Source organism: Babylonia areolata, chromosome 3, assembly GCF_041734735.1.
Source record: "Babylonia areolata isolate BAREFJ2019XMU chromosome 3, ASM4173473v1, whole genome shotgun sequence".
Classification (NCBI taxonomy): domain Eukaryota; kingdom Metazoa; phylum Mollusca; class Gastropoda; order Neogastropoda; family Buccinidae; genus Babylonia; species Babylonia areolata.
This window is the reverse complement of record NC_134878.1, coordinates 36,004,801-36,017,760: the sequence shown is the minus strand read 5'-3', so window position 1 is coordinate 36,017,760 and position 12,960 is coordinate 36,004,801. Positions and strand designations below refer to the sequence as shown.

Below are 12,960 nucleotides of genomic sequence, written 5' to 3'. Positions count from 1 at the left end.
CCAACTTGTAATGAGGTGGCTGCTAGTTCTGTAGTCTTGTCCTGCATTTGTTGGCGGCTGTGGGAAAGCAGGGCCAGGTCGTCTGCAAAGTCGAGATCATCTAGTTGGTCCCACAGTGTCCACTGGATTCCATTTCTTCTGTATGCTGTTGATGTCTTCATGGTCCAATCGATCGTCAGGAGGAAGAGGAAAGGCGACAGGAGACAGCCTTGTCTGACTCCGGTCTTCACCTCGAAGCTGTTTGTGAGTTGTCCTCCATGGACCACCCGGGAGGTCATTCTTTCGTAGGAGTTCTTGATCAAGTTGACCAGTTTGGTTGGCACTCCATAGTGGCGAAGCAGTTTCCAGAGGGTGTTGCGGTCCACACTGTCGAATGCTTTCTCATAATCAACAAAGTTGATGTATAAAGACGAGTTCCACTCTAAAGATTGCTCAACGATGATGCGCAAGGTGGCAATCTGATCTACGCATGATCTGTTCTGGCGGAAGCCGGCCTGCTGGTCTCAGAGGAGAGGGTCGACTGCACTTTTCATTCTCTCGAGGAGGATCCTGTTCAAGACTTTTCCTGGCACTGACAGAAGCGTTATCCCTCTATAGTTGGCACAGTTGCTGAGGTCTCCTTTCTTGGGTAGCTTGATGAGGTAGCCCTCCTTCCAGTCTGATGGTACTTCCTCCTTGATGTAGTCAGTAAATCCAAATACCTCGGCATCACCATCACCTCTGACCTTAGATGGACCCCCCACATCTCCAATGTCTCCAACTGAGCCAACAAGACCTTAGGCCTACTAAGACGGAACCTGAAAGTAGGCTCCCAGCGCATCAAACAGCAAGCCTACCAAACACTGGTCCGCCCAACCTTGGAGTATGCCAGCTCTGTGTGGGACCCCTATACAGAGAAGGATATCAATAAACTTGAGGCAGTACAACGCCGGGCTGCTCGCTGGGCGACCCATCGACACAGGAAAACATCCAGTGTGCAAGACATGATGGAGACTCTTCAGTGGTCTCCCCTCAAAGAGCGAAGGAGAAAGGCAAGACTGATTAACTTCTATAAGTTCCATAGCGGCAGTCTTATCATCAACACATGCCACAAGCCCTCTCAAAATCCTTCAGCATCCACTGGGACCCGAGGATCGCATCCAGCAGCATACCACCTCTCCAACTGCAGGACGCTGTACAGGCAAAAGTCTTTCTTCCCTCGAACAGTATCAAACTGGAACAGCCTTCCTGCTGAGACTGCTCTCAGCATAACCCTGGAAGGCTTCAAATCCCGAATCTGATTACCTCCCCCCCCCCTCCCCCCCCCCCTCCCCCCCCGCCCCCATACCTCACCCCCCATCCCCTGGCCCAGAAACCTCTACCTCATGAATCCACAAAACACGCAAACCCCCCTTATAGTCTACAGAATCTTCAAAATGATGAAGGCGGTTGTCACGCTCTATAAGAGAGCGGACTAGAAACCCCCACCCAGCCCAGCACTAACACCCAGACAACACAAACACAGACTACAACAATTCAGGGTTCACATACATTTGTTTAATCACACACCTAGCTTGCCCACAAACAATAACCACAACCCCAGCTGCAACAACACTTAAATAACAGAATGGATAAATAATAACACACACACAAAAAAAAAACCCAACACACAAAAAAAAACAGAGCTTTAAGATAAGGAAACAAGCACAACGTTAATGATGTAGTGACGACGACGACGAACAGTAAGTGACGACGACGAGGAACAGTGACGACGAAGACGAACAGTGACGACTAAGACGAACAGTGAGTGACGACGACGAAGAACAGCGACGACGAAGACGAAGAACAGCGACGACGAACACGAACAGTGACGACGAAGACGAAGAGCAGTGACGACGAAGACGAAGAGACGAACACCCAGACGGCTGAGCGTCAGGCCAGAGAACGCTGGCGACGGCAGCCAGCGGCAGGCGGCAGCAGCCAACGGAGGCCTGGACTAAGGAAGCCAAAGGCAGGCAGAGGGGTTCCCGGGGAGACAGTGGAGGGTCAGTGGAAGGGTAGGGAAGTCAGTGGATGAGCGCGAAAGTGGGAACACTGAAAACACTTCCAGAGAGGTACCACTACCCCAAGGCTGGAAGTTCACACAGAGAACACAGAGACCACGACCACTCGGAGGAAAGTGATCCCCACTACAAGCGTCCAGACGGGCAAACAGCCCTGAAGAGAGCCAAAGACTGGCACGGCTGCCTCCTCTGACAGTCGCGGGCGAAAAGCCCAGAATCTTGTCATTTGTTAACAAGGAAGAGGCTGATCTCAGTTCAGTGACAGCCTGCACTGAGACCGAGACAGACTGAGTATCTCGTGCAAACAGCACAACCCACACTGCTCTCTAGCTAGATGGGGTGGGGGAACGAGGGGGTTTAGCACTCATATCTGATTTTGTCATGAGATGTGACAACAGCCCCCCTCAAGTTCAAACGAAGATTGAAACTTAATTATAAACATGTCACACAGAATGACAAACACAATAACACACATTCCCACTGCCGTATCATCCACAATGTCCTCTCAAACAGAGACATATGACAAGACACTGCCCTCCTGAAACTAAATGTAAGGAAAAGGCAAAACAATTAAATGAAAAAACAACAACATCATCATCAAAACTATGAAGTCTGGAATAACAGGATGAATTGCAAATTATAGAATTGCCAACCTTACCAACTAATAAGTAGTATTAAAAGATACACATGGCCAGTATACAGCTGCCTCATTCAGGTGTTAACACTCAAACTGGGCCGTATTCAGATCATATTTCATCCAACTCTGGCAGACGACTGAGGAAGTCAGCACCAACGTTTTCTTTGCCAGGAATGGCTTGCACCCTGAACGAGAAAGGCTGCAACTGTAGAGCCCAGCGCGTCAGTCTGCCGCTGACCGTTTTGGCCTTGTCTAGATATTGCAGCGGTGCATGGTCCACCTGGACGACAAACTCCTTCCCGTAGAGGTAGGGTTCAAACCTCGGAATACCCCACACAAGAGCCAGGCATTCCTTTTCAATTGTGGGGTAATTGCGTTCGGCTGGGCTCAATTTCTTACTGGCACACGCCACTGGTTGAGCACCCATACCTTGATCTTGGAGCAGAAGAGCTCCCAACCCCACGTTCGAAGCGTCAGTCCGCAGTATGAAAGGCTTGGACAGATCGGGGAGACAGCAAACTGGCCTACTGCAGAGGATTTGTTTGAGCTGCAGAAAAGCTCTCTCGCAGTACTCATCCCAGATAACTTTGTTTGGCTCCTTGCTCTTGGTTTTCTCAGTCAAGGGAAGAGCGATTTCCGCAAACTGAGGAACGAACCTCCTGTAGAACCCCACGAGGCCCAGAAACCCTCGGAGCTGTCGTTTCGTACAGGGACGAGGTGATTCTCGGATCTTCTCCATTTTTTCTGCATCTGGCCAAATTTTCCCAGCACCCACATGGTGACCCAGATAGTCTAACTCCCTGTGGCCGAGAAAACATTTGGAGGGCCGTGCTGTCAGTTTGCAATCACGCAACCGGGAAAACACGCTGCATAAGAGCCTTAGATGCCGTGTTTCATCGGCGGAGGAGATAAGAACATCGTCCATGAAGTTGTCCACGTCCGGGCTGTTGAGAGGCAGTACTAACTTCCGCATCATGCGGGAAAATACTGCGCCAGCAGTTTTGAGGCCAAACGGCATTACACACCACTGGAAGTGTCCCTGAGGAGTAGTGAAAGCTGTTTTAGGGCGATCAGCTTCCACCATGGGGATCTGCCAGTACCCCTTTGAAAGGTCTAACTTCGAGAACACCTTTTTCCCTGATAACCGGGAAAACAGTGCCTCTACATCTGGCATTAGTTCAGCATCAAACACGGTTATCTTATTGATGCGACGGAAATCGACGCAAAACCGTACCTTTCCATCTTTCTTCTTTACGAGGACGATAGGAGAGGAGTATGGGGACGAGGATGGCTCTATCACGCCCATCTTCAACATTTGTTGGACCTCCTCTTGAATCGTCTCACGTTGGGAGTAGGGCAGTGGATACTGCTTAGCCCTAATAGGGGTGTCGGAGGTGAGATTGAGCGTGCATGTCTCGAGGTTCGTACAGGCAGGCAAGTCAGTGAGAACGTCCCTAAACCCTCGAGTCATTTCACGAATGGCCTCTTTCAGTGAGGAGTTATCAGCGGCCAGCACAACATCCTCTGAACCTTCAGTTGCCTCCAGGGGCATGAGTGGAATGTCGCGTTCCACTGTCCTCGTTCCTTCCCAGACCTCTGGGTCTTCAATCACAGCCAGAGCCACAGTCCCTCGAGGAGTGCGCTCAATGTATTCTTTCAACAGATTGGCATGGTACAGCTTTTCTTTCTCGCCAATCTGAACGCAATAATCTGCGATGCCCACACGACGCAGAACAGTGTATGGACCCTGCCATTCAAGTTCCAGTTTGTTCTGTTTGGTGGGGCGAAGGAGAAGTACTTTGCTCCCCTCAGCGAACTGTCTTTGCTTTGCTTTGGCGTCAAAATAACCCTTGTACCGCCTTGAGGCCCTTTCGAGGTTTTGCTGAGCAATGGTACAGGACTCTGCGATTCTGTTTCGCAGTTCTACCACGTATTCAGCAGCAGTCTGAATTTCTGGCCTCTCAGGGTGGAGCCAGTGTTCTCTGAGGATCTGCATGGGACCCCGTACTGTTCTCCCATAGAGCAGCTCGAAAGGCGAGTAGCCAGTGCTCTCCTGGGGAACTTCTCTGTAGGCAAATAACAGAGCGGGAATCCAGCGGTCCCAGGCTCGAGGTTTCTCGTGTGATAGTCTCCGCAGCATTGCCTTCAAAGTAGCGTTAAAACGCTCCACCAACCCGTTGCACTGAGCGTGGTAGGGGGTTGTGGTCAAGCCCCGCACAGACAGAAGGCGATAGACTTCCTGCATGACACTGCCTGTGAACTGAGAACCACGATCAGTCAAGACCTCAGCAGGAACACCTGTACGTGTCCACATGGTGAACAACGCCTCAGCCACAGTTTCAGCCGAAACGTGTTTGAGAGCGACAGCTTCTGGGTACCTGGTCGCATAGTCGACCATTGTTAAAATGTACCTTTTGCCAGACTCAGATGAAGGGGATATAGGTCCTACAATGTCGACAGCTACTCGACTGAAGGGCTCTGAAATGAGGGGCATCTTGACGAGTGGCACTTTCGGGACTCGACCCTTAGCTACCGTCTTCTGGCATGTGTCACAAGAACGGACGAAACGCCGAATGTCAGCACACATGCCAGGCCAGTAGAAATGTGGGAAAACTCTTCCCTGCGTGCGCTTAACCCCAAGATGACCCGACATGGGGGCTTCATGGGCAAGAAGCAACACTGTGGAACGCAGTTCCTTAGGAACACAGATTTGGGTTGCTTCCCCCCGATGGTCCTTGAAACGCCGCATCAGTATTCCCTGCTTCCTGAAGTACATGACCTCTCTAGATCGTGTCTTTTTGACGGCTTTAGACACAGCCAGCTCCCGAGCTTGACACAGGTCAGGATCGCTATCCTGCTGATGCTCTAGGTCCTGTCTAGACACATGGATCTGGATGTCCTTGACAGGCAAGGGAGATAACCCTTTAGCCCTGGCAGCTGCTTGGGCCCGCGTCTCAACAGCACCCACAAGACTGGCGTCCGAGTAAACGGGCACGGGCACTGAAGTGCCATCCTCGCACCAGGCAGTATTCCCAATAAGGACCTCTTCCACAGGAGCCTCCATTACTGCCACGTCTAGCCTGCCTTCCACGAAAGGAGACTGGAAATCTACCCTGGCGATGGGTAGGACAGAGGTGCATCTTGATTCGGCCAGCACCACACGGACAGTCGCTCCAGTGAAAGAATCTGGACTGACCAGATGGCGTGCAACGACAACCATGTGAGCTCCGGTGTCTCGCAAAGCCGGGACTGAAACCCCGTTGATGACAGCCTCACATCGTGGTGAGTACTGCTTTGCCGCACAGGAAACACAAAGAGATGGAGGTGGGGAATGGGAACCCTGCTGCAGAAAGCTCGGCTGTGCTATAAGGGAAACCTTCTTCCGCTGGCGGCACTCTTTGGCCACATGTCCAAGTTTCCCGCAGAGGAAACAGGTAACTCCTCTAGTGCTCTCGACACCCCTTGAGCTGTCGATAAGAGCGGAACTACTTTGTCCAAGAGATGCGGCCTTTTGCTCTGCATGAGGTTTGGCACCAAGACCATGATCCCTGGATTTCCTGGAAGCTCGTGCTTCACTCTCAGCCATCCGTCCCGCTCTCCTGGCACTGACAACCTTCGAGGTAATGCGTGCGACATCCTCCACCCTGTCTGGTTCTTCACGCTTAACCTCACTGACGAGGTCAGGGTTAAGGGTAGCTAGGAACTGTTCTTGAAGGAACAAGTCCCTTAGGTCCTCTGCACTGTCGTAATCGCGACCAGCAGCTGTGCACCAGCGAGACAGACAGACCTTAAGCCTTTCCAGAAATTGGATAAAGGTCTCTTCTGTAAGCTTCCGCATCGATCGGAAACGCTTACAATACGCATGGGCATCTAGCCGAAACTCGCGGAGTAAAGCAGCTTTCAATGACTCGTAGTCATGAAGTCTCTCCGGAGGCACTCGCAGACAAGCGTCCCTAGCTCGACCTTGTAACAAGGTTACTAAGCGAGCCGCCCATGAACTTGGCTTCCACTTATTGAGAAGCGCTACCCTCTCAAAATGGGTCAGGAAGTCGTCGAAGTCGTCCTTCCCATCGTAGGGAGCAAGGGAAAACGGTTGGCTTATTTGAGCCTCGACCTCTTCTTGCTTTAACTCCATTTTCCTTTCAAAACGCTGCCTATCCTCCTCATCCCTCTTCTCCCTATACCGTCTTTCCTCTTCCCTATATTCATCCTCCCTGTGATCCCTCCAGCGCCTGTAACGGCGCTCTTCCTCCCTATTTGCGCGATCTTCCTCCTTAGCAGCGGCATCAACCACAAACCGCGCAAGGGCCTCACCAGTCAAACCCATGTCAGCACCCATGGCTTTGAATTTTGTGTAAGGATCCTGGTGAGATAGAGGAACAGTGTCCCCTTTCCTTCCATCATCAGATAGATTACCTGGGTCATCCTCTTTCAGTTGACCCCGTATCCATCCAGACAAACCTGACTTATCTGTCTGAGAAGGAGTAGAGGTACTCGACTTATCCATCTGGGACTTTGACCCGGGAGTGACGGCCGCAGCCGTTTGTCGCCGAGTGGGCATTTTTTTCCCCCTTTTTTTTCTGTTTTTTTTTTTTTCCCTCGCAGAATGCGAGAAAGGCAAACCAAACTCGGCAAAAATCAACAGCCGAAATCAAGTGCCTGAACAACAGCTAACTTTTTGAACAGGTAAGGTGTCTATCATAACCTCACCCAAACATTCTTCCAGTGACACAGCATAATTTTAATCAGATATCATAGAACGTCAAATGGGAACAGGATATGTACACAGGTAACAGACAAAACGATTACACCCACCCCCCTCCCACTCTATCCTAACGTACCCCGCATCTCCACCAAATTGTCACGCTCTATAAGAGAGCGGACTAGAAACCCCCACCCAGCCCAGCACTAACACCCAGACAACACAAACACAGACTACAACAATTCAGGGTTCACATACATTTGTTTAATCACACACCTAGCTTGCCCACAAACAATAACCACAACCCCAGCTGCAACAACACTTAAATAACAGAATGGATAAATAATAACACACACACACAAAAAAAAACCCACACACAAAAAAAACAGAGCTTTAAGATAAGGAAACAAGCACAACGTTAATGATGTAGTGACGACGACGACGAACAGTAAGTGACGACGACGAGGAACAGTGACGACGAAGACGAACAGTGACGACTAAGACGAACAGTGAGTGACGACGACGAAGAACAGCGACGACGAAGACGAAGAACAGCGACGACGAACACGAACAGTGACGACGAAGACGAAGAGCAGTGACGACGAAGACGAAGAGACGAACACCCAGACGGCTGAGCGTCAGGCCAGAGAACGCTGGCGACGGCAGCCAACGGCAGGCGGCAGCAGCCAACGGAGGCCTGGACTAAGGAAGCCAAAGGCAGGCAGAGGGGTTCCCGGGGAGACAGTGGAGGGTCAGTGGAAGGGTAGGGAAGTCAGTGGATGAGCGCGAAAGTGGGAACACTGAAAACACTTCCAGAGAGGTACCACTACCCCAAGGCTGGAAGTTCACACAGAGAACACAGAGACCACGACCACTCGGAGGAAAGTGATCTCCACTACAAGCGTCCAGACGGGCAAACAGCCCTGAAGAGAGCCAAAGACTGGCACGGCTGCCTCCTCTGACAGTCGCGGGCGAAAAGCCCAGAATCTTGTCATTTGTTAACAAGGAAGAGGCTGATCTCAGTTCAGTGACAGCCTGAACTGAGACCGAGACAGACTGAGTATCTCGTGCAAACAGCACAACCCACACTGCTCTCTAGCTAGATGGGGTGGGTGAACGAGGGTGTTTAGCACTCATATCTGATTTTGTCATGAGATGTGACAGCGGTAGTCAAGGGAAAGAAGAAGAACAGGCGTGGCAAAAGAGGTGGGAAAAGATTGTGCTTAGGTAGCAGAATGACAAAAGCAGAGCGGCTGTCAAAGAAATTCTTTAGAATCGGCAGTTGGAATTGTTCCAGCGCGAGAATGAGAATCTCAACAATTGAGAAATTGGCATATGATTTTGACATTTTATGTCTCCAAGAGACCAGGACAAGTGCAGACAGACCAATACATTTTGAGAATTTCACAGTCTTTCAAAGGAATGAAGGAAGAGGAGTAGCAATCATACTGAACAAAAACCTAAAAAAACAAAGATTCCACCATAAATCTAGAGAAATGGTGTAGCAACTCATGTGAACTAGTGGGGGTGCGTCTTGAAAAACCTGACGGAATTCACAAAAGCATCGTGCTCATCAATGCCAATGTTCACCCAGGAACCTGCACAACAAAAGAGGATTGGGCCTTTTTAGAGGAAATAGAGAACGAATTTGGAGACTCAGTCATTATCTGTGGAGACCTTAATGCAAGATCGAAGTTATGGGACCAGCGGAACACCAACCCACAAGGACACGCACTTGAAGGAATGATAGTGGAAATTCTTCTTAGCCCATTAACAACCACATCCCCAACTCGCCTTGGAACAAGACAAGGGGACAGTGACAGTGTGATCGACATCGCTCTAACATCTCCAAAATTCAGAGCAGAAATGAATGCAGAGACGCTTCCACACCAAGGCAGTGACCACCTCCCGGTAGTTTTCAGTCGACAAAAACTGCCAGATAAACCCTGTATGAAACCGAGTGAACCATTTCAGTATGAAACCAAAGAGACAACTGTCATCGACGCAGAAGAAACAAAAGAACGGCACCGAACAGGATGCAAACTATTCAGCCCCCATGGTGGAATACCGACACAGAGAGAGCCTGGATAGAAAAACATGCGGCTGTTAAACTTTGGCAAAAAGAGAGAACAAAACCATCTCCAGACAAAGATACTGAAAAAAAATGAAAGAAAAAACTACACAGTTTGAAGTCATTGCTCAAGAGGCCAAAAATGACAAGTGGAAACAGTTTTGCGAGGCACTCAGTTATGACACAACATTGACAGAGTTCTGGCAATTTTATCGTCGCATGGAATGGAAAACGTGCACAACAACAACCCCAGACATGTTAGACACTGAAGGAACCAAGCTTAAGACAAACGAAGAAAAAGGATCCGCCCTGCTCAAATGTTTCATACAACAGAGCGATCAAAGAAACTTAGATGAGAAAAAGAAATATGTCGAGGCGTTAAACCAAACCCTTATGCAGACTGGACCCGATGATGACTTGACAACAGATGATCTAAACCGAAGCAATAGCTAAATGCAAGAAAGAATCGGCTCCTGGCCCAGACAAAGTTCGCTACTCGGACATCAAGGAGCTATCGGAAGAAGACAGAAGCAAACTTTTCAATCTATATCAAAACAGTTTCCACAATGGACATGTGCCGGAGGACTTGACACACAGCTCCTTAAAACCCATACCAAAACCAGAAAAGGACCATCGTCAGGTAAGCGGCTACCGGATCCGAACCATGCAAAACATTGCTGGAAAGCTCATGGAACGCACGATAGCCAGGAAACTTGCAAGGGATCTTGAACACAGGCACATTCTCCCTTCAAATCAAGGTGGTTACAGAACAGGCAAGTCCACATGGGAAAATGCAGCTGCTTTTGCATATGAGGCCTTGAAGATGCCTACAATAAAGTCCAGTTTGCGCACCTCATGGAGCTGCTACTAAGGTATGGAGTAAGTTTGACACTGACAAGATGGATAGCAGCAGCGTTTCAGGAAAGAACCGTCATCCTACGCCTCGGAGATTGGATGTCTGCACCTTCTAAACTATCCATGGGACTGCCACAAGGGTCTCCACTCTCTCCTGTCCTCTACAATGTCTACACAAAGGGCCTTGCAGACTTAAACAACAATGGAATAGCTCGGGTGCTTACTCTTGCGGACGATGGCCTGGTCTTCAAAACTTCGAAAGATGCTCAAGAAAGAACTAAAGCCATCCAGAAACAACTAAACAATATTGCTCAATGGTGCAAAGACAGAGGATCTTCCATCAATCCAGCGAAAGCCCAAACGTTGCTGTGCACCCTCAACAACAGAACCGCGAGCAAATCACCACCACCTGTGTCATTCGACGGGATTCAGATCGAGAAAACTGAATGCCTACGCTGCCTAGGAATACACTTCGACAGGATGCTGACCTAGTTCAGAAAACATACGGAAAATACTGTTCTCAAATGCAAAAAGGGCCTTTCAGTCTTAAAAGCAATGGCAACCAAAGGTATTGAACAACGCCACCTCTTCCTGCTATACCAATCACTCGTCCTCAGTGTGATCAACTCTGGACTTGGGCTAACAACACCATCTCAAAGCAACCTCCTAAAATTAGAAAGAGTTCAAAATGAAGCTATGAGGCTGATCCTTGGAACAACAAAAGACACGCCCACAGAAACCATGTGATACCTGCTTGACCTTCCTTCAGTGCAGACCAGGTCAAGACCTACTTCAAAGCATTAGAAAACCCTCAAAACCCACTGCATGACGCAGTCAAAGAACCAAAAGGCAGCCGCCAAGGACGAGGAAGATCATGGATGGGACAAGCAGAAGACACAATCCAGCTAGTATGCCGACTACAAGACCTGAAAGAAACAAAAGAATGGGAGAAAAACCCCAAAAACATCAACCATCTATTCAACACAGCCATTTCACCCACTCTAGGAAGACATTGTCGGGAATGGCCAGAGGGCAAAACTGATGCGGAAGTGAAGCTACTCATAGAAGAAAACAGTAAAGAAGAGGACATCATCATATACACAGATGGCTCAGTCACAAAGACCAATCCGATTGGGGATTCACTGCAAAACAAAATGGAAAAACAATTAGGGAAGAGAATGCTGCCTACAAAGTCACAACCTCCAGCCTAACGATGGAAGCTGAAGCTGTGACACATGCCCTCCAGTGGCTATCGTCCATCCATACGCCCGGAAACCAACATGCCATAAATCTAACCATGATCCATGATAGTGCCTGCCTTGTGATGTTGCTGGCTGGCTTCCTCAGGGTGTGCCCGATCCATCCCCATCTCCTGCGCCGGATTTCATCCTCAGCTGGCAGCTGGTTGGTACGTTGCCACAGGTCTGCGTTGCTGATGGTGTCGGGCCAGTGGATCTGGAGAATTCTTCTCAGGCAGCTGTTGATGAAGGTCTGCACTTTCTTGATGGTGGTCTTTGTTGTCCTCCATGTCTCCGCTCCATACAGTAGGACTGACTTGACGTTGGAGTTGAACAGCCTGATCTTTGTCCGAGTCGACACCACCTTGGAGCTCCAGATGTTCTTCAGCTGCAAGTACGCTGCCCTCGCCTTGCCAATTCTTGCTCTGACGTCTGCGTCTGTGCCGCCCTGCGTGTTGATGATGCTACCCAGGTACGTGAATGCCTCCACTTCTTCCAGCTCATTCCCGTTTAGTGGGACTGGGTCCTCACTCGCTGCATTGATCTTGAGAATCTTGGTTTTTGCCTTCATGGATCTTGAGGCCAACTTGTAATGAGGTGGCTGCTAGTTCTGTAGTCTTGTCCTGCATTTGTTGGCGGCTGTGGGAAAGCAGGGCCAGGTCGTCTGCAAAGTCGAGATCATCTAGTTGGTCCCACAGTGTCCACTGGATTCCATTTCTTCTGTATGCTGTTGATGTCTTCATGGTCCAATCGATCGTCAGGAGGAAGAGGAAAGGCGACAGGAGACAGCCTTGTCTGACTCCGGTCTTCACCTCGAAGCTGTTTGTGAGTTGTCCTCCATGGACCACCCGGGAGGTCATTCTTTCGTAGGAGTTCTTGATCAAGTTGACCAGTTTGGTTGGCACTCCATAGTGGCGAAGCAGTTTCCAGAGGGTGTTGCGGTCCACACTGTCGAATGCTTTCTCATAATCAACAAAGTTGATGTATAAAGACGAGTTCCACTCTAAAGATTGCTCAACGATGATGCGCAAGGTGGCAATCTGATCTACGCATGATCTGTTCTGGCGGAAGCCGGCCTGCTGGTCTCAGAGGAGAGGGTCGACTGCACTTTTCATTCTCTCGAGGAGGATCCTGTTCAAGACTTTTCCTGGCACTGACAGAAGCGTTATCCCTCTATAGTTGGCACAGTTGCTGAGGTCTCCTTTCTTGGGTAGCTTGATGAGGTAGCCCTCCTTCCAGTCTGATGGTACTTCCTCCTCTTCCCAAATCTTCTCAAAGAGAGGGTACAGCATCTCTACCGTGGTCTCCAGATCTGCCTTGAGTGCTTCTGCTGGGATGTTGTCCAGTCCTGCTGTCTTGCCATTCCTCAGCATTTTGATGGCTTTCCTGATCTCAGCATTTTGATCGTTTTCCTG

At 49.6% G+C, this 12,960-nt stretch overlaps 1 protein-coding gene across 1 annotated transcript; it reads right to left on the bottom strand.

Annotated features, from left to right (window-relative positions):
* Positions 1 to 22: 22 nt before the first annotated feature.
* Positions 23 to 12,116, bottom strand: LOC143280311 (uncharacterized). The gene is made up of 4 exons (XM_076584942.1): positions 11,910 to 12,116; positions 2,837 to 7,042; positions 219 to 497; positions 23 to 82 (listed from the first exon to the last, which is right to left on the bottom strand). The coding sequence occupies exons 1-4, from the start codon at positions 12,114 to 12,116 to the stop codon at positions 23 to 25; spliced, it is 4,752 nt and encodes a 1,583-aa protein (XP_076441057.1).
* Between the last annotated feature and the right edge of the window lie 844 nt (positions 12,117 to 12,960).

Bases quoted from the DNA above. Each gene is read 5' to 3' on its own strand.
- LOC143280311 (XM_076584942.1), bottom strand. From the start codon at position 12,116: ATGAAGGCAAAAACCAAGATTCTCAAGATCAATGCAGCGAGTGAGGAC. The intron at 7,043-11,909 runs GTGGTGTCGACT...CTATCTCACCAG, and splicing joins AGAACATCTGGAGCTCCAAG to GATCCTTACACAAAATTCAA. The intron at 83-218 runs GTCAGACAAGGC...TCGACTTTGCAG, and splicing joins GCTTCGAGGTGAAGACCGGA to ACGACCTGGCCCTGCTTTCC.